Genomic DNA, 19,932 nt, shown 5'->3' on the forward strand with positions numbered 1-19,932 from the left:
GCTGAAAGTCGAAGATAGACAAATTCAGACTGGAAATAAGGTGTAAACTTTTGACACTTGAGGGTAATTCACCACTGGAACAATTTACCAAGGGTCGCGGTAGATTCTCCATAATTAAATTTTCAAATGAAGATGCTAGATTTCTAACAGATCTGCTCTAGGAATGACTGTGGGGCAGGTCTTTGGCCTGTGCAAAACAGGAGGTCAGATCAGAGGATCACAATGGTCCCTTCTGGCCTTCGACGCTAAAAGGAACCACAAACATCCAGATTTCTGAAAACATCGCGCTTTGCGAAAACCAAACGGCAAGAAAAAAATCCCGATTCGGAGTCAGATTCCCTTGCAAACTTTTTCTGCCAACAATTCCAAATGAAACATTGTTCGTTCCAAACTTTTGGCAGGAAAATTTGGAAATGAAAGCTGGATTCGAATCAGGATTTGGGGGCTTTTTTGACCCTCTCTAGTGGGGAGAATAAAGGACGCTCCCGTTCCCCGATCCCAAAATATCATCCTCTTGTCGCTGCCAGGAACAACCAGGCTGTGTAGGAAATACTGATGGCCAGGCAGCTCTGACAGCTCGGGGATGTGACGCAGACAGTGCCAGGAGTACACTGACACAGGGAGAAAGCAAGGGGCTGGGACCTGCCAGGACAGTCCTCTCTAGGGCCAGGAGCTTCAGAAGAGCCAGAGATCAGAGGGCAACTGCTGGCTTCTTCCAGACCTGGCTTGTGTCATACAGCTGGCTCCTACATGACACGGTCTGGCATTAGGAAGCATAGCTCTGTGTATATTACCTACCACAAATGGCACTTGAAATACAATGCCCCTAGGAGCCCCGCAGAGGGGTAGATCGTGCTATTTACAAAGGCTGTCTGGACGCTACATGCATCTTCTCTGTTCTTACGTTGTGTTTTGATTGCGTGAGGGGGACTTTAACTCAGGGATACGTGCCCCCCCTCCACACGTCCATGTCTGATGTGGGCAGGGTGCCATCACTAGGGATGGGTGGGGAATTATTTTAACATCAAACATAGGATAAAGTCTAATACGCTGTTGGGGTGAATTTCATCGCTACTAAACAGTCACGCCCAGAGCATCAGAATGATTTTATTCTTATGTACAGAAAAAAAAAGAGTGGAAGCCCTGTATGTCCAGCTGAGGCGTCCTGCAGATGGATTGGGTATACAAGGACGGTACGTGCACCCGTGTGTGGGGGTATCAAAAGATGCGTGAGTCTGTAGGGCCTGGCGCGCACATGCATGATGCTTATCTGACAAGCCGCAGTGCGACGCACATCCCGTGGGACGGGGAGTGGGTGAAGGCGTGCATGCGGTGGGCTTTGTGCACGGGGGTGTGCACGCTGCATGGGAACACGCAGGCTGTGTGTGGTGGGGAGTGGGGGTGGCAATGTGTCTGGCTCACGAACAGCAGCACTGGTCCTGCTCAGGAGAGGTACAGCCTAATCAACGTTAGCCTGAGAGGGCAGGAGGGGTACCTGAAGATTTCAAATGCTTGGCAACAAAGAGACGTGGACCGGACCTCGGACCAACATAGAATGTGCAGACATGGCTGGCTGCTGTGTGTGTGTGTGTGGGGGGGGGTCCAGCAGAAAGCCCCCCAGCCTCCCCCCAAGAGGAAGTCTGGGCCATGCGGTACAGGGAACACAGATGGCCAACTCACACCAGGCCATATGGTCACATATGACTGTGAGAAGGTATCTGCCCCCCCACCCCCCCGTATCTGCTCCCGACAGAAAGGTTCCCCGGGGAGAGCAGTTCTTGCCCTGGGGTTTGCCCTGGTTTCCTGAATTTCTGTTGCCTCTGCGAAACCAGCCCGAGGCCAGCCAAACAGCACAGGGCAGGATTTACTCCACGGCAGCCTCCTCCTTGTGAGCAGGAGGTGCACCCCAGGGAGGCCAAGGACTAGGTGTGCTTGGGAGGAGGAAGGCGAGCCCCGGAGCTGGATTTCCAGATGGGCTGGGGAGCGCTCCCTGTTGTGGGCTCTGTCCCAGAGCATCAGGGGCAGGGATGCCAGGAGGTCAGTCCACCGCAAGGAACATCTCTTCATTGGTGTTCGTACCGCAGCCAGTGCCGTGGGGCCGCCGGCCTTTGGGCACAACCAGAAGAGAGAGGATCTATTGCTATTCCTAAAGGAACCCGGGCTGCACCATGGAGGGGACGGCCAGAGACGGGGGGAGACCAGAGGCAAAGCTTTTGGCCCTGTTCGGCAGCTAGATCTGGAGGGTCGGGAAAGGGCCGGAGGGGAAGTGAACCTCCCCCAGCTGCTCTCCTGCCTGAGATTCCCGCCAGCTCCATCCCAGCCTGGGCTCAGCAGGCCCAGCCACACCAGGGCCTCCGGCTAGCGGAGAGGCCAGCCTCTATCCAGCCTCCGCCTCCCGCCTGTGCTCTAGTCCTAACGCCAGCCTGCCACCGAGCGCGGGCTCCTGACACGCCCCGACGTCCACGCACCTGATTGGCTGAGAGAAACGCAACCCTCGACCGCCGTTTGTGCGGATTGGACGCCGTTTTGATGCCCCGGTCTCGTTTTAATTCCTGAGCCAATCAGAAGAGAAGGGTCAGAGGACTCCCCTCCCCCCCTCCCCTCAAACCAATCCTAGGAGTAGACCTCCTCGGGAACCTATTTATTTCGTGGACCAAGGGCCCGGCCTGGCAGCAGCAAAGAGGGCTGAGGAACAGCAAGAGAACACAGTGCAGCTAGCGCAGTGGCTAGGACAGGTGGGAGGCAGGTGGGCGGGGTCAGGAACGGCCCCGCCCCTTCAATTGTTGTTTCCGCTCCTGGGCGCACGCGCTCTAAAGAACTCGGCATGGAGCCCCATCCCAGCCGCGGCTGCTCCTTCCGTGGTCCTTTGGCCAGCGGCCCCGCTCACCGGCCAATCAGGCAGGCCATTTTGCACGCTACCGCCGAGATCAGGGCGGCCCCCCTGCCGCTGCCCTCCTCTGACTGGAGGAAGGTGATGTCGCAGCCGGGCGCCAGCTGTCTGACGGTCGCATGGAACTGGTCTTTGAAGCTGGGGAGAGAGGAGGCGGCGGGGGTTAGGTCGAACGGCTCCGCTGAGCCTACGGAGAAACTGCTGCCCCATCTCCCTGCTCTGCCTGACTTCCTGTGTGACCATCCTCAAGTTACTGAGCCTCCCTGTGCCTCAGTGCGTCCATCTGTACAATGGGCACAACACTGCCCAGGAGGGCAGTGAGCATAAATATGGTGATGGGGGTCATCTAAAGATAGATTCAGGCTCTGATGGTGCCCACAGGGCTGAGGTTCCATTGTGCAGGGTGCTGCCCCACGGAGCGTCCGATCTAAGGCGGTTTAGACCTCCGGGCTGTACCCTGGCGCAACGCTGCATTTTGCTCCCCCGCCCCCAGAGAACCACAGTCTGTGATCGCTTTTCAGTTCTGAGAACGGGCTCAGAAAGTGCTGTGGGAAGTCTTAGTGCAGGTCAGGCCTGAGGGCCAAATTTCTCCCGGAAAGGCAGCGAAGAAAAGACAGCTGGTTCTCAGGCTGAGCCCTGCCCGGCCCGACCTGCTGGCTTGCTGAGGAGCGTCTGACAGCTGATGGAACCCCCCAGCCATGTCCTTTCCAGGCATTCCAGCTCCTTTCCAGTCTGTTCCTTTTTCAGATGCTGCTCTTTTAAGATTCCCAGTTTTCCTCCCTTCTCCCCTCCACCCCCCAGGCATCTAGAGGTCCCAGATCTCGTTGGCCCCTCTATGGCCCAGGAAGCTGAGGTACAACCCCTCTCCCCCGACTTGGAGCCCACCAGCACCTGTAAAGCTGGCCCCAGGGCCAGCCCTCAGCACTGCCTCTCACAGCCGTTCATTGCTAAGGCACCAACAAGGCTGCCATTGCCCAGGATCAGGGTGAGCGCTCCCTAGTGGCCCTGCAGAGACAGGCCACCCACACGCTCCTGTCTGTGAATCATTCCGTCTGACGCAGCTTTCCATGGAGGCCGTGACGGGGCTGGGATAAGGCAGCGCTGGGGCTGGGGGAGCAGCTGCTAGTGCCATTTCACCTTCCCAGTCACTTTCAATCGGAGCGCTCGCCCCTGCATGCGACCTCACCTGGGGTGGAGCTTGTAGACCGAGCCATCGATGCCCACGGTGATCTTCAGCCTCTCCTCACCCCTGCTTTCCCGCATGCGGTTGATCACACCGGCCAGCCCCGCCGAGCACATCTGTGCCGCCCGCGTGGAGACGCTCTCGCACGCCATCCGCACGGTGTCGCAGTCCGTGAGCGAAGGCAGCAGCTCGAAGGACGTCAGGATGTTGTAGGTCTGTTTCCAGTCATCGGCGTCGCTGGGACAGAGAGTGAAAGCATGTCAGGCTCCGTACACTAGGGAGTGCCGAACACGGGGGGCAGGCCCGGCGCTGCTGGGGCAGCTGGACAGAAAGCTGCTGGGTAAAGCCAGCGGAAGGGTGCAGACAGCTAACAGGCTCCTAAGGCCTGGTCGGTAGCTGGATGGAAGTTGGCTTTGGCAACTCAGGAGAGGACACCCGTTTACCCCTCCGGAAAACGTTCTGCTGGTTTGCAGTGCAGTTCCTCACCAGAAGTGGCTGAATTTCAGACTGCTCATACTCCTGGGAAGAGAGCAGCAGGACAGCTCCTTGTAACAGGAACATGTGCAGTTACGTGAGATAGGGTGCAACAAAGAAATGGGGTCAGGGCTCGGGCTACCCAGAATTGCCCTTTGGGGGGTTTCTTGTTCCACCCAGCCCCTGAAGCAGATGGTGCTGGCCAATGTCAGGTACAGGAGACTGGGCGAGAGGGCCCTTAGGCTGCCTATGTTCCTACGTGTCTAAAACCTCACTCAGCTCTACTGTACCTCCTGTAAACCCGCTTTACCAATGCCCATGAGACTCCAGCCTCCTTCCCAATCTCCTCCAGGTGCTTCCAGCCCCTCCCACCAAATGATGTCTGGCGTGGAAGGTCTGTGAGCAGGCGTCTCTCCCCACCCCTACAAACACAGCCCATACTTCCGGGAGCCCGCCTGGCTCCATGTTGGTAAGACCCACGGGCATTATTTGAGGTCTGGAAAACCTGCCTCACAGTGCGAGACTTATGAAGCTCCCTCTGTTTGGTTTAGCCCAGAGAAGGCTAAGAGGTGACTTGGTCACCACCTGCTAGAAGATCTCTGATTATAGACGGCTCTTTAATCTTGCCGTAAACAGCAGAAGGAGATCCAATGGTGGGAAGCGGAAGCTAGGCAACTTCAGATTAAAACTAAGGTGCATTTGTTTAGGGTAATTAACCACTGGAAGAATTTACCGCCGGGCATGGTGGGTTCTCCATTGCTTGGAGTCTTTCAATCTTTCTCAGAGACCCACTGTAGCTCAGCCAGGAGTTCTGGGCTAGATGCAGGAATCTCTGGTTGAGGTTCTCTGGCCTGGGTTACGCTGGAGATCAGACTAGATGATCAGAAATCCCTTGGGCCGTAGACTACCAGGCCTAACTTGGTGCATTTTAGAGGATTAGCCTTAAAGCTGCTCTAAGTCCCGTGATCTTAGAGCTGCAAAGGGAGGACAGTTGGGTCAGGCCCGAGAAGCTGGGCTCAAGAAGCCAGGTGCAGAGCAAACCAGCCACTAATAGTGTGCAAGGAAAAGTGAGCTAGGCCCTGTTCAAAGTGACGCTGGCACAGCCGTGTGGGGGTTGTGGGCACCCTTATTAAAGAGCATTCACTGACTGGCACCCTTCCTCTGGCTCCCGCAATCTTGGGGCTGATTCCTCATTCCAAGTACTAACAATCCCCAGCAAGTTTTTCAGCCAAAGAGCTCAAAGAAGGGCAGTGTCGTTATAGATGGGGAAACTGAGGCACAGAGCGGGCAAGTGACTTGCCCAAAGTCGCCCAGCAGAGCTGGGGAGAGAACCCAAGTCTCCTGAGCCCCAGTGCAGTGCTCCAGCCAGTACACTGCAAGGTGTGAGGGTACCTGCCGTAGGTGTGTGCGAGTCCCTGTCAGAGGGGGAGCTGACGTACACACCTTCCACATGAGCTCGGAGCCCAGTGGGGAACGGTTGTTGTTCTCTCTAGTTATACATATTGCAGCTCGGTGGCCGTTGGGGGCCCCGGGAGTCCAGCCGTGCTCTGGGGCTGTAGGATGGGATTACAGCTGGTGGGTGGGGGGGATGGGAGAGCTCCCTCGTAGGGCTGTATGAGGAGCCCCTGAGTTGCAGCGGGTGGGGCTGGCTGCGTATTGGGCGGTTGGGGAGGCCACAACGTACCTTTCGATCTGCGAGATGAAGCGGGTTTCGAAGCTGCCTCTGGTTTTCAGCTTCTCGGATGCCTCCCCATGGAAGAGCAGATTTTCATTGACCAGTTTTAGCAGCACCAGCCGCACGATCTCTCCCATGTACTTGCCTCCGATCATCTTCTCGTAGCTGGGCGGGGACAGAAGAGCACCCCTGGTCAGGGCTGCGAGGACACAGACCCTCCGCCCGCTCTCAGTCGGACCCTGCTCTCCTGCAACGAGGGGCATCCGAGGCCTAGAGACCTGTCTCGACACAACCCCAGCTGAGCAACGCTGACGCTGGCTTGCCCCTTCCTCCTGAGACAGCTGCAGGCTCAGGGATGCTGCCACAGTGCCAGCCCAAGGGGGGCAGAGGTCCTGCTCGGCTTCTCCTCCCCTTGTGTTCTGCCAAAGGGACATCTCCCTACTCCCAGCCTCCGTGGGGGCAGGCCTCGTGCAGACGCTCAGGCAGGAGAGGAACGCCTCGGCTTGCAGTGAGCAGAGCTGAAGCCAAAGCCAATTCCTGCTGCCTGCAGCACCCAGCGAATGCAACGGCCGGTTCCGGGGCCTGCAGCTGGGGGGAGTTACGGGCAGACTGTGCAGAGGGAACTGGAACTAGACGCCAACCACCTGGGCCCAGCGCAGAGCCTGGGCCAGTGTTTCCATCACCCACTCAGTAGTGCGATAGGTGAAGGAGAACAGGACAGTTACATACCAAATACGCTGACTGGCCCAAATCCTCCACTGTGCTAGAGCCTCACCCAATGCTCTGGGGTGGGGGAGAAGATGGCTTTGAGCCCCCATGATCCCTTGCTCTGCTGGGGGCCCAGCTCACCCCCGCACACCTCAACTCAGAGCCACCTCGGGACTGCTCTAACTTGTGCCGGCTTGTAACGGGCCCTGAGACACCATTACACCGCAGGGGAGCCCTGGAGTGTAGCATCCTCCAGTCACACCCTCCTCCCTCCATCGCACTGCTACAGACTAGGGACCGAATGGCTAGGCAGCAGTTCTGCAGAAAAGGACCTAGGGGTTACAGTGGACGAGAAGCTGGATATGAGTCAACAGTGTGCCCTTGTTGCCAAGAAGGCTAATGACATTTTGTGCTGTATAAGTAGGGGCATTGCCAGCAGATCGAGGGACGTGATCATTCCCCTCTATTCGACATTGGGGAGGCCTCATCTGGAGTACTGTGTCCAGTTTTGGGCCCCACACTACAAGAAGGATGTGGAAAAATTGGAAAGAGTCCAGCGGAGGGCAACAAAAATGATTAGGGGGCTGGAGCACATGACTTACGAGGAGAGGCTGAGGGAACTGGGATTGTTTAGTCTGCAGAAGAGAAGAATGAGGGGGGATTTGATAGCTGCTTTCAACTACCTGAAAGGGGGGTTCCAAAGAGGATGGATCTAGACTGTTCTCAGTGGTAGCAGATGACAGAACAAGGAGTAATGGTCTCAAGTTGCAGTGGGGGAGGTCTAGGTTGGATATTAGGAAAAACTTTTTCACTAGCAGGGTGGTGAAGCACTGGAATGGGTTACCTAGGGAGGTGGTGGAATCTCCATCCTTAGAGGTTTTTAAGGTCAGGCTTGACAAAGCCCTGGCTGGGATGATTTAGTTTGGGATTGGTCCTGCTTTGAGCAGGGGGTTGGACTAGATGACCTCCTGAGGTCCCTTCCAACCCTGAGATTCTATGATTCTACCCGCTGAGCTCAGGGGGGACCAAGCGAGGGGGCACAGAGCCAGGGATTCATCCTCCTCAAATGTCTTTATGACCCCTTTGCCCCATAGCATGGGCCAGGATCGGGCCCACTCTGATCCTGCAGCTATGGAGATGCTTAACTCAAATGGCCCTGCCATTGATCGCTTATTCAGATGGCCACGCCCCTCGGGCAACAGCTGTCGGCTACTTTCCCACCCCGGTCCCGCCCTGGTACTTTTATTTCAGGCCTTGGTAGGTTTTGCGTTCTTCAGCCCTTAACGCCAAGTGGCAGTTGCCCTTTCCCACCACTACAGGGCACCGCAGAGCCAAAGGGAGGGAAGACAAAGGTAGAGCCCTTGGGGGCCTCCTTTGTCCGTTCAAGGTTAGTGGGACACTGGGCTGGGGACAGCGCGAGAGAGCAAAGGGGAAAGGAAAGGAGAGAAGTGAGGAAAAGCACAAGGGAGAAACGTGTATTTGTCAGGGTGTCGGGGGGGTGAGTGTTGATTGCTCTGTGTATTGGTGTGTGGATACGGGAGTGTGTTTGTGGGCATCCGGGGTGTGAGCGTAAGTTGCTCTGGGTGTGTTTGTGTATTGGTGTGTGGATGCGGGAGTGTGTTTGTGAGGGCACCAGGGTGCAGGAGTGTAGATTGCTCTGGGTGTGTGTGTTGGTGTTTTACTGTGTGTATAGGGGAGTGTATTTGTGTGTATCCAGGTATGTGAGTGTAGATTGCTGGGGGGTATCTGTGTCCTGGGGTGAGTGTACTGAGTGTGTAGCAGGGTGAGTGTGCACATGGCTGTGAGTGGATGGTTGTGCACAGGGGGTGTACGGAGGTGTGTGTGAGGCGTATGTGCACAGTTGTGTTTCTGAAGGGAGACAGCGTGGGTGGATAAGCAGACGTGGGTGCAGTTACGGGCGTGTGAGGGAGCTAGTGTGTCCGTTTGACAGTGTGTGTGTGTGGGGGGGGGGAGGTTTGCACATGTCGGTATGTTTGAGGTGTGTCCGTGGGTATGTGAGTGTGTGTTTAGACACCCTTGGGGGGGGGGTGTGAGAGAGAGAGAGGGCTGGAGGTAGGGCCGGCGAGCGGAAATTGCTCTCACCTGTTTTAACACCGCCAAGATGGATTGCTCAGTCTGTGAGGCTATTTTCTCTGAGCTGCAGGAAAACAACCACTTTTCCTCTTTGCTGGGCTCTGCACATATCAGCCTCCTGCTACAGCACCTCAGTGATCAGGCAAGCCAGCCCCTGGCAGCCCCTGTACTGGGACCTCTGAGAGAGAGCCCCGCAGACCCACTTCTCGGCCCCTCGGCCCACACTGTCACGAAGGGCCGACTTGCCTGCCAGGGAATGTAAAACTGCACTCTCAGAACCAGAGCTGAGCAAATCCCGTTGGAGATGAACTGCCCCCACCCTCCGCTGAATTAGCAGCCGCGGCCGGCAGAGTCCGGCTCTGCGGCCGGGCGACAGCAGGGAGGAAGTGAGGCGCAGGGGAAGCATTTGTTTTATCTGTCGTGTCCCTTACAGCTGGTGCCCGGGGTTAAGTGAGGTCTCATCCACCACCCGATCGTACTCCAGGAGGAACTCGTCCAGCTCCCCCGAGGCCCCGAAGGCTCCCCACTCGGTGTTCACGCACATCCGGCCCTCGTCCCCCTCCACCAGCTCCACGTTCTCCATCTCCTCCATGTAGCAAGCGTTGCAGCCGGTACCTGGCAGGGGACACCAAGCCGGGGGTTAGTCTCATGACGGCGAGTCCCAGGCAAAGGGCCCTGTGACAGCTGGGGACGCGGGCCCTGCGCTTGACCCACTGCATGAGCAGCCAGCTGGCTTTGAGTCTGCACGGGTATCTAGTTTACAAGGGGCAGACGCACGGGCTTAATACAGGCCATAGCCTACGTATGCCCACGATACAACCTCATGCCCCATCCTTATAGCCTGTTTCCTAGCGTTTAAAGCCAGAAGGGACCACTAGTCTGAGCTCCTGCCTGGCACAGGATTTCACCCGATACCCAGAGCTGAGCCCGATGACGCCAGTTAGGCTAAAGGGTTTCAGGAGGCCGAAGTATTGCAGCCACAGGCAGAGAACAGGAGAGACCGAGGCACCACCGATGGCCGAGGCCCCTGCCAGGGCAGGGAATGGATTAGGTGAGACATGCCCAGATGATGCCAGCAGACCACCCATGCCCCACGCTGTGGAAGAAGGCGAAAGCCCTCCAAGGTCCATACTCCTCCTTTCAGCCATTCTCAGCAACCCCGCTCTGCAATAGTCTGGCCGACGCAGAGCTCTCGAAGGCCTGGGTCAGATCCACGGCCAGGGGCGATCAGTCGATCTCTGCCAGCTGCGGATCTGCACCACTGGTCAGTTAGCTATTGCTCCTTGAAGGATCACGGTGTCACCTTTTTCTCCTGGAGCAACCAGGATCTGGGGCGTCTCTGGTATTATTACTCGTGTGACCAGAGTGCCTATGAGCCCCCGGCACGGACCAGGCTTCCCTGGTGCAAGGTGCTGCGCACAAACACAACGAAAGACTGTCCCTGCCCCGAGACATCCCACAAACTTTCAAGTAACTGAGTTTCGTCGGCACAAATGTTTGAGCTCAGTGTGGCCCTGGCCTCTCCGTGCTCAGCTCCTTGTCTGTACGATGGGGATTACAGTACTTCCTGGCGGCAGGGGACTGCTGTGAGGATATATACATTAAAGATTGCGAGGTGCTCACATACCACCGCCCAGATGCTTAGCTATGAGCCAGATAAGCACATTAGATAGCAAGCTGCTCGCATGAATATTCTTGGAAACCAAGTGTTAAACTCAAGCACACAAATCGTCATCTTCGAAGTGCTGCACCTTCCTCTAACCAATGAGTGGAAACCATCCTGCGTAACTTACCTGATCTATCACAACTAAGCAATACCGCTTGAATTTAAATATCTTGGATGAGGGTGAACTCATTGACTAAAGGACCGCAAAAAGATCCGTACCCAACACATCCTGCTGGCAAATTAACTCGGAAAGCTGCAATCAGTTGACAAGATCTCCAGCAGAAAGAGGCGAGATTTGTCAAAAGAGTTCTTGGGTACAGATGATTCACTTGGTTCTACTTGTGAGACATATTTGAGCTAGTCTGACAAGCCAGCCACTAGAGGGCATAGCTACCACTTACCGCTACTCCAGATCACCATACCATAGTGTTCACCTTTGAGGAAAAGAAACGATAGAAACCGAATCCTTGTCCACATGAGAAAATACTGCCTATAGGTCTATAAGCAAGTCCCCCACTAGTCCCAGGTAAGAGTGCAGGAAATCCCACCTGGAGGCAGTGACCTGGCAGCACTGGCCAATCCATATTGATCCCTGTATCTGGCACTGGTGCGACCGCTACTGGAATACGGTGTCCAATTTTGGTGCCCACAATTCAAGGAGGATGTTGATAAATTGGAGAGGGGTCAGAGAAGAGCCACGAGAATGATTAAAGGACTGGAAAACCTGCCTTCCAGTGAGAGACCCAAAAAGCTCAATCTATCTAGCTTAACAAAGAGAGGGCCAAGGGGTGACTTGATCCCAGTCCATCAGTGCCTACATGGGGAACAAGTATTTCATACTGGGCTCTTCAGTCTAGCAGAGGAAGGTCTAACACCACTCAATGGCTGAGAGGGGAAGCTAGACAAATTCAGACTGGAAATAAGGTACAAATCAGTGAGGGTCATTAACCATCGGAACAATTTCCCAAGAGTTGTGGTGGATTCTCCATGGCTGGGATGTTTCTGTAAAAGATCCGTCCTAGTTCAAACAGGAATTATTCTGGGAAGTCCCATGGCCTGTGGTCTACAGGAGGTCAGACCAGCTGATCACAGGGGTCCGTTCTGGCTTTGGAATCTATAAATCCACAGCCCACCCTGGTGAAGCCAGCAGTAATAATACCCTGTTGGGGGAGCCCTCGGCCCTCACCCACTGGGGAGGTCTGCGGCCGCTCAGAAGGAGCACTGTGTGTTAAACTCACCCGGCTGGCAGCTCCCACTCAGAGATGAACTCATCTCTATTCTTAGCGTGATTGAAAAACAGGCCAGTGCCGAGCGAGCGTTGTTTACCCAGGGCGAGCGGAAGAGGCAGCCATGCGAAAGGCCCAGATGGAGCTGTCGCTGACGACACTGAGCGGCTCCTGCGCCCCATGGGGAAGGTGGCCTTGCTTCTCCACCTGCCCCAGCTGAGGGCGCCATGCCAGAGCTCCCTCCCCGGCAGCTGCAGGAGGGGCCCCGGGCTGCCGTCGGCTGCCACCGTTCCAGGAGGCCGCAGCCTGCCCATGCACAGGGTATCCCAGCATTTCTAACAGCGTCCTGCTGTCACTGTGCGCGGCTCAGCTTCGGCGTCTCTCCGACGCCAGGCGCGCTGCGGTGTCCCCGGGTGGGCAGCCCGGCGTCACTGCCTGCTCTCCAGGAGGGGGAATCAGCTCTGCCTTGCCGCCGGCTGTGTCTGCTCAGCAAGGATCTCGTGGTGAACACAACGGGCCCAACTCTCTAATCGCTTGCACCAGTGGTGCTCCATGGGACCACTCCTGATGAACGTGGGGTGAGCGGGAGCTGAATCGGGCTCCCGGGTCCCTCAAGGTGTCAGCCGGCCGCCTGCAGGGGTCAGGAAGGAATTCCCCCCCAATGCATTATGGGATGGCCATGGCTGGAGATGGGACACTGGGCGGGGTGAGCTAGGGATCTGAGTAGTCTCTCCCCTGGTGTCGCTGGCTGGTTGTTGTTCCCATGCCCAGGGGCTCTGGGGTTGGGAAGGAATTTCCCCCCGGTCAGATTGGCAGTGATCTCGGGGGGGGTTGCCTTCCTCCGCAGCATGGGGTGCGGGTCCCTCGCCAGGATTATCTGGGGGCATCTCTCAGCCATTTCCCTGCCATTGCAGGGCACGGGTGCACCCTGGTAACTCCTAATCTCAGCCTGTGGCACACCACAGTCTAGTGTCCTCTGGGCTGTGACACCTGGGTTGTTGGGTTAGTGTGCAGGTGCTGGGTGGGGTGGGTGGCCTGTGATTTACAGGCGGTCAGACTGGTGGTCCCTTCTGGCCTAAAACTCTATAACAGTGAGTCCGCCCATATGCTTTGGGCCCCGCCCAGAACTTTGGGCCCACCCCCAAGCCTTTCTCCTGCCAGCTCCCTTATGTCCTCTCATTCCCGAGTCCTTCCAAGGGAGCTCTGCCTCCTGCTCCACCCGGCGGCTCTCCACTCATAGAGCCCACCTCGCACACAGGGGCTGGGCTGTGAGTAACTCCCTCAGCTCTGCTCTGTCCTCCTCATGGGAACCAGCAGCCGGCGGTGACTCTCAAGGGGATGCTAACTGCTCTTGGTAGGTCAGGTTATCAGCTCACGGGAGATGGAAGAGGTAACGTCCACACACGGTATCGAGTCTCAGCATCCCAGACGTGCCCCTAGTTAACCAGTTACTAAATGAACGGCGATCTCAAATCGAACAGGCCAAGTCAGTAGAACGGGCGTTCCCCATCCTAGATCACAGTTTGCAACCCCTTGGGCTCCCATCATTGATTCCAGCTGCGGACGTGCAGGAGCTCACTGCGATCTCCCTGGTTGAGCACAGCGCTTTCTCGCCAGTGTCCCCAGAGCAAGGGGGCGGCGGGGAGCGAAGACTGTCTCCAAGGAAGCTAAGCATGATGACGGACATCTTTATTTAGCCAGTCCTCTAGGGACTTTGCTGTCGCTATCGATTTTATGGGAAAGATGCCCAGATATTATGGTGATGGGTGGAAGTATTCAACCCTAAGATAGATAAATAGATCTAAACCTACTGGAGAATAGACAAGTACCAGTAGGGGAACAGCTTCCGCAGAACACATGAGCAGGGACTTTATTTCCCACAAGATCTCCGTTACACAAACCTACGTCAATTCCAGGCTTAACAATTCAGCTGGAAGAAATGCAAACGGAGCAGTAACGTGACTCTGGTTGATGCACAAACCCACGGTTCAGCCCAACAATTAGTAACAACTGGAAGTCAGCAAGAGCGCTCACTCCTCCCCCTGACAGAGCCACCATCATAGAGAGTGGAAACAGACAGTCAGAGAAATCAGCAGGGTTACTTGAAATACCAGAGACACCCCGGGTACCAGCTGATCCCGGAGCAAAAGACAACTGGATCCCGCGAGGAACAAATCACGGGAGGAGGGAACGTGCATCGGCGTCAGCAGAATCATTGCGGACCCCAGGGTTACTAAGACCAGTGCAGAACCGTTACATCGCCCCAGCTGCCGCATCTAGAGGAGCCTGACGCCGACATTGCAACACCATTAGCCTCAAGGGAGGCTCAACAGTAGTTGTGTCCAGAGAAATCCCAGCTGGAGAGCCAGGTCTTGGAGAATGCCCCCTGCCACACAGATGACGTCAGAGCAGCTCAGCGGTGGGGCTTTCCTCCAACCCACCTGCCTCCTGAGTGTTGCTAAAGATGACACACGGCACGGCCTAGCCCCAAAGCAACTGAATAGCTCTGAGGCCTCCCGCCCACTCCCACAGTATGAGCTGGACCGAGGACTACTCTGCTTCCTCGTGCTGCCAACAGGACTGGAATGAGCCCTGAGACCGGACCGGCAGGAATTCCACCAGGATAATCCACATCCGGGAGCCTGCGGTGTCCGTGGGCAGGTGGGGAATGCCCGTGTTGGCAGGAGCTGCGCCCAGTGCACTCTGGGATGAGGGGAAACGCCCAGGTGGGCAGGTAACTTACCCACTATCATGCCAACCTCACACCGGTGATCTTCATAGTAACAGGAAATCATTGTAGCCACTGTGTCATTGACCATGGCGACCACGTCCATCTCGAAATCCTGCGGAGGAGCATACAAAAGAGAGGTCACGATCCCCCAGGCGTCCCAGAGAAGAGCCCATGCAAAAGGAAGCATGCACCTGGGTACAGAACATTTCCAGGGCAGGACCCTGATGCTAGTAAGGGGCACGTGGAGTGCCCAGTCCACTGATCCGGACTGGGCAAGCCAAGAACGCTCCTGCAGAGCGAGGATCTCTCCAGCCCACCTTCCTGCTGAGGATGTCCTTGAGGCTGCAGGAGCCGGAGGGTTGCAACATGCCCCCAGTGGAGCTGGTTTGTCGGAGAAGCCCCAGTCTTGCCCCACAAGGGTGCAGCTGTGAGGAGACGCTGGGGAACTAGCCAGCATGAACAGCACAAACCATGTTTTCAGCTCACCCCTCGGCGCTTGATAGCGTCCCGCAAAAGCCCCACGATGTTGTTCCCTTCAGCTCCTGATGCTTTGAAACCCTTCGTCCAGTTCAGAAGGATCCCCTGCGGGACAAGGGGACAAAGGGGTTAGATCAAAGTGCTACAAAGAGAGAAAGCAGAGAGCTAAGCAATCAGTTCTCTGATCCCAATGGATGCGGGTGGTGCATTACTGCTAATGCATGTCCAGCTGGGCAGTCCCAGCTCTCACAATCAGAGAATCATAGAACTGGAAGGGACCTCGAGAGGTCATGTAGTCCAGTCCCCTGCACTCAAGGCAGGACTAAGTATTATCTAGAGCATCCCTGGCCAGGGCCGGCTTTAAGCCGATTCGGCTGATTCCCCGGAATGGGGCCCCGCGCCTTAAGAGGGCCCCGCAACGTCTGGGGCTGCCGGCGGAGCGAAAAAAAAAAAAAAAAAGCCGCGTCCTGCTTCTCCCCGCTCCCTCCAGCGCTTGCGCCGCCATACAGCTGATCAGCGCAAGCCTGGGAGAGAGGAGTGAGGAGGAGGAATGCGGTGTGCTTGGGGAAGAGGCGGGGCCAGGGCAGGGATTTGAGGAGGGATCCAATGGAGCAGTGAGGGGGCGGGGCTGGGGGCGGGGCCAGGACGGGGATTTGGGGAGGGATCCAATGGGGCAGGGAGGGGGCGGAGTCGGGGCGGAGTTGGGGCAGGGGGGGCGAGAGACAATTCGCGTCCTGGTGTGGGGCCCCGCACCTGCTAAAGCCGGCCCTGTCCCTGGCAGGTGTTTGTCCAACCTGCTCTTAAAACCTCCAATGATGGAAACTCCACAACCTCCCTAGGCAATTTATTCCAGTGCTTAACCACCCTGACAGTTAGGAAGTTTTTCCTAATGTCCAACCTAAACCTCCCTTGCTGCAATTTAAGCTCATTGCTTCTTGTCCTGTCCTCATAGGTAAAAGAGAACAATTTTTCTCCCTTCTCCTTGTAACAACCTTTTATGTACTTGAAAACTGTTATCATGTCCCCTCTCAGTCTTCTCTTCTCCAGACTAACCAAACTCAATTTTTTCAATCTTCCCTCATAGGTCAGGTTTTCTAGACCTTTAATCATTTTTGTTGCTCTTCTCTGGACTTTCTCCAATTTGTCCACATCTTTCCTGGAATGTGGCGCCCAGAACTGGACACAATACTCCAGCTGAGGCCTTATCAGCACGGACTGAGCTTTGGAGTCTGAAGTGTGAGATCTAGTGTAAGTGTGCAAGGGAGCACGTGGGTGTAGAGAGGAAGCAACAAGCATGAACGTGACAGGGGATCAGTCATTGCTCACCTCTGAATAAAGACGCCAGCCCTATGAAGAAAGGCCAAAGGTATTTAGGCACCTAACTCCCATTGAAATCAAGGGGACTTAAATACCTTTGAGGACCTGGGCCCGAGCGTTTAAGGGATCTGCTGTGTACAGATGGGGGCTCACGCTCACACTGTGGACCCGGGGACGCTGGATGCAGCTCTGTGGCTCAGCATGTGAAGGGGCAGTGAAGACCAGGCTTGGCTCCTCCACTTTGCCCACTGTCACACTCCCTCCCTATTCTTTGCAGCCTCTCTCACCCTTCACCTCTGATTTGCCCATGGGAGTCACCCCGCCTTCGGCTCACCTTGTCAATATCCTCATGCCTCACTGGGAAGGAGAATGTGAAGCCCAGAGGCAGCTTTTTGTGTTTCATCTGGTGTTTATCCAGGAAGTCGGAGATGCATTCGGAGATGTAATCGAAGAGCTGGAAAAGGGAGGCCCCAAGTCACTCCAAAATCACGACAACAGCATTGCTGGGCATTTCTCATCAGCCCTGCAACCACCAACCTCCTCCTATCTCTGACGGCCTCCTCTATGGGACGCCTGGCTCCACACTCCCCGCCACTCCATGCTGCCCAGTTCTCTAGCCTCTACACAGGTCCATTCATTGACTTTCTATTGGATGTTGCCTCAGGAATAATGACCATCAGTGATTATTACCCAGAAAACCACACGCACTACATAAAGATTTCTATGGCGCGCATTATATAGACATGCAGATGTCTGCAGTCGCAGCATTGCCCACCAGAGGGCACCCAACCCTCTGGTATAACGTAGTGCCCCATGCAATGGCAGTTCCTAATTCCAGCTTTGGAGATCTGCAAAATCTGTGCTCACGGGTAGCTCTTGCCTGTCTCAGAGTGGCCAACAGCATGCGGGCTAGCACCGTCGGCCATGGCTTCCACCCACGCCTCTTGGGCTGAGTTGATGTGTGCAGCTGCCCAGTCCTAGCTGGAGGTACAGAGGAAATGAATACTGGTAGAGGAGGCTGGGACTGGGCACACACACCTGGTGTGCGTGGGGATGAATGTGTGTATGTGAGAGCAGATGACTTTATCTCTACCCCAAATCCGGTTGTCTGTACCCTACTGGCCTTCCTCTGACATGTTCGTTGAAGGAATTACTCTTGGATAGAGCTGGGCAAAATTTTCCTAGTCAAAACTTTTTTTGGGTGGGGGGGAATTCTGACATGATTTTGGTGTGTCTGTGCCAGGCAAGTGCTTAGATGACGTAGCTGCCACGTCGTGGGTGGAATATATTGTTACGTAGAGAAGTTGAAGTCTTCGGGAACAATACCGAGATCTGAGACTGGTGAGTGCGGGAATTTGAGTAGAGGGCTGGTATAATTCTGTGTTTTTATTTGAAAATTCGATTAGTTCAGTCCTCCCCTTCACATATGTAAGTATTTTGTGTCCCTAGTAATGGCTATTTTAACGCAGCCAGTAAAATTAATTATTCACACAATTATTGTGTCTCTCTGATCATGAAATATTAATCGGCCGGATGGGAGGGGGGAGGTAAAAGGGTTAAACTGGGCCTCCAAAATAAAAGATTCCTAATTTCCAGATGTGTCAAAATCTACAAACTCAGAGGCAGCAGCTTTTGCTCCTAAAGACCCACAGGTGAGAATTGGGCTTTAGTACTTCAGTTTTATTCTTATCACAAAGATGCTCTAGCAAAAATCGAAACAAAAAACTATCTGTTTTATATGGCTTGGATGAAGCTAAAACTTATTTGACCCAGGTGTCTAGTCAAGCGGCCGCTGAGGTTACACCTAAAAATGGGCTATCAAACACACTGGTACCCCAATCCGAGGACCTTAGAATGTATTGCCTGCCATATCTGCCATTTGAATAATTACATAATAATAGAGCTGATCAGATAATGAGAAATTTCAAGTTTTTTGGCAAAAAATCTAAAGCCCAAATCCTTTCAATTTGGTAATGGCTGCCGCAGTGCCTCATGGGAGTTGTAGTTCAGGTCCCTAATATTCCCATTCTCCTCCACAGGCCAGGCTCCCCAGTCATACTACATCTCTCATGATGCACCACAGCCTCCCTTCTTAGTGCAGGGAGGTGGTTCACTGTGGCAGTGGCATGGCCTTGGTGCATCATGGGAGATGAAGTCCTGCCATAGAAGAAAATGAGAGCATTAGATATGCAAACTACAACTCCCATGAGGCATGCCAGCAGCATTTCACAACTGAAATGTTTCCATCTTTGAACATTCTTGTTTTGACCCCAAACCCCCTCCCCCCCCAACCCCCTCCCTGGCCCCCAAACCCACACACCAATATTTTATGTGGGAAGCAAGAAACTTTTTTTTGTTTTGCCTAAAACCCAATTTTCCATCAAAAAACAGTTTCAACAGAAAATTTTTGTCCAGCCCTACAAATTATACCAGAAAAAAGCAATATGAATCTGCTAGGCTATCCATGTTCTGTCTAGTCTTAAATCCTAAAGTCTCTGGGGTCTTTTGATCTCTTCAAGATCCTACTTCATTTTTTGCATGTCTAATGTTAGCTAAACCTGGTCTGTCCTCAGAGTCTTGTCTCTTTAGTTTTCATGAAGGATAAACAATTAAAAATCAACTAGGACAGGTTCTCTAAACTTTGCAGCACAAAGAGAACATGTGCTGAGGTGTGGGAGTATAAAGGTTTTATTGGCTTTCCTTTAGTGTGGGCTGTATAACTGACTCATGGCTTCATACAGGCTCCCTAAAGGATTGCCAATTACCATGTACCCTGGACTTACCACTGGAGCTGGGCAAAATGTTCAGAGGAACAGCTGATTACCAAAAAATGCAGTTTTAGGTCAACTGAAACTATTCACAAATTCAGGTCAAATTTGGCAAAGAGTTTTGGCACAAAAATGAAAGAAAAATAACATTCAGTAAAGTCAAACCATTTTGTTTTGACGTTTTTGAAATGAAACATTTCCACTTTTCCTTTCTAAATGAAGTTACTTTAAAAACTTAGTTAGATTTTAAAAAAGGGTAAGAAGACTTGAAAATGAAATGACACAAAAAATTAAATAATAAAAACATTGTTTTGGAGTGAACGTATTTTGCTGAACGTAAAATTAATTTTTTTGGAGGCTTTTCTGTGAGAAAAACTGAAAATTTTCTGTTTCGGGTCAATTTCCCCCCCAGATTTTTTGGTTCGGCCACCGAACCAAAAAAATGAATAATTTGTTCAGCTCTATTTACCGCACTAAACACAGAATATCGGAAGCCCTGCTACAGAGACTTCCCGCATGGTTCCTTTCTGGTAAAGTAAGGATATATCCATGTTTTACTCTGTACATTCCTCCTAATATCCCATAGAAAGTAGACCCTCCCCCATCCCTTCTGCCTCTCTGAAGGAGACCTTCGACGGACTGTTTGAGTTGGATAGATCTAGAAAATCAATCAGACAACTTCGCTTATTCTTCAGCACCTTTAGTATTGCTCCATTCCAGCTG

The 19,932-nt window shown here is 54.0% G+C and overlaps 1 protein-coding gene across 1 annotated transcript in view; it reads right to left on the minus strand.

Annotated features, from left to right (window-relative positions):
- Nucleotides 1–2,883: 2,883 nt before the first annotated feature.
- Nucleotides 2,884–19,932, minus strand: part of GCK (glucokinase) — a 28,663-nt gene continuing 11,614 nt past the window's right edge. Inside the window, exons 4-10 of the mRNA XM_065398692.1 lie at nucleotides 16,776–16,895; nucleotides 15,134–15,229; nucleotides 14,660–14,759; nucleotides 9,456–9,639; nucleotides 6,232–6,387; nucleotides 4,077–4,310; nucleotides 2,884–3,028 (exon numbers count right to left, since the gene is read on the minus strand). Of these exons, the coding sequence (XP_065254764.1) occupies nucleotides 2,884–3,028; nucleotides 4,077–4,310; nucleotides 6,232–6,387; nucleotides 9,456–9,639; nucleotides 14,660–14,759; nucleotides 15,134–15,229; nucleotides 16,776–16,895 (1,035 nt within the window). The remainder of the gene's footprint in view (nucleotides 3,029–4,076; nucleotides 4,311–6,231; nucleotides 6,388–9,455; nucleotides 9,640–14,659; nucleotides 14,760–15,133; nucleotides 15,230–16,775; nucleotides 16,896–19,932) is intronic.

Source organism: Emys orbicularis, chromosome 2 (genome assembly GCF_028017835.1).
Source record: "Emys orbicularis isolate rEmyOrb1 chromosome 2, rEmyOrb1.hap1, whole genome shotgun sequence".
Classification (NCBI taxonomy): domain Eukaryota; kingdom Metazoa; phylum Chordata; order Testudines; family Emydidae; genus Emys; species Emys orbicularis.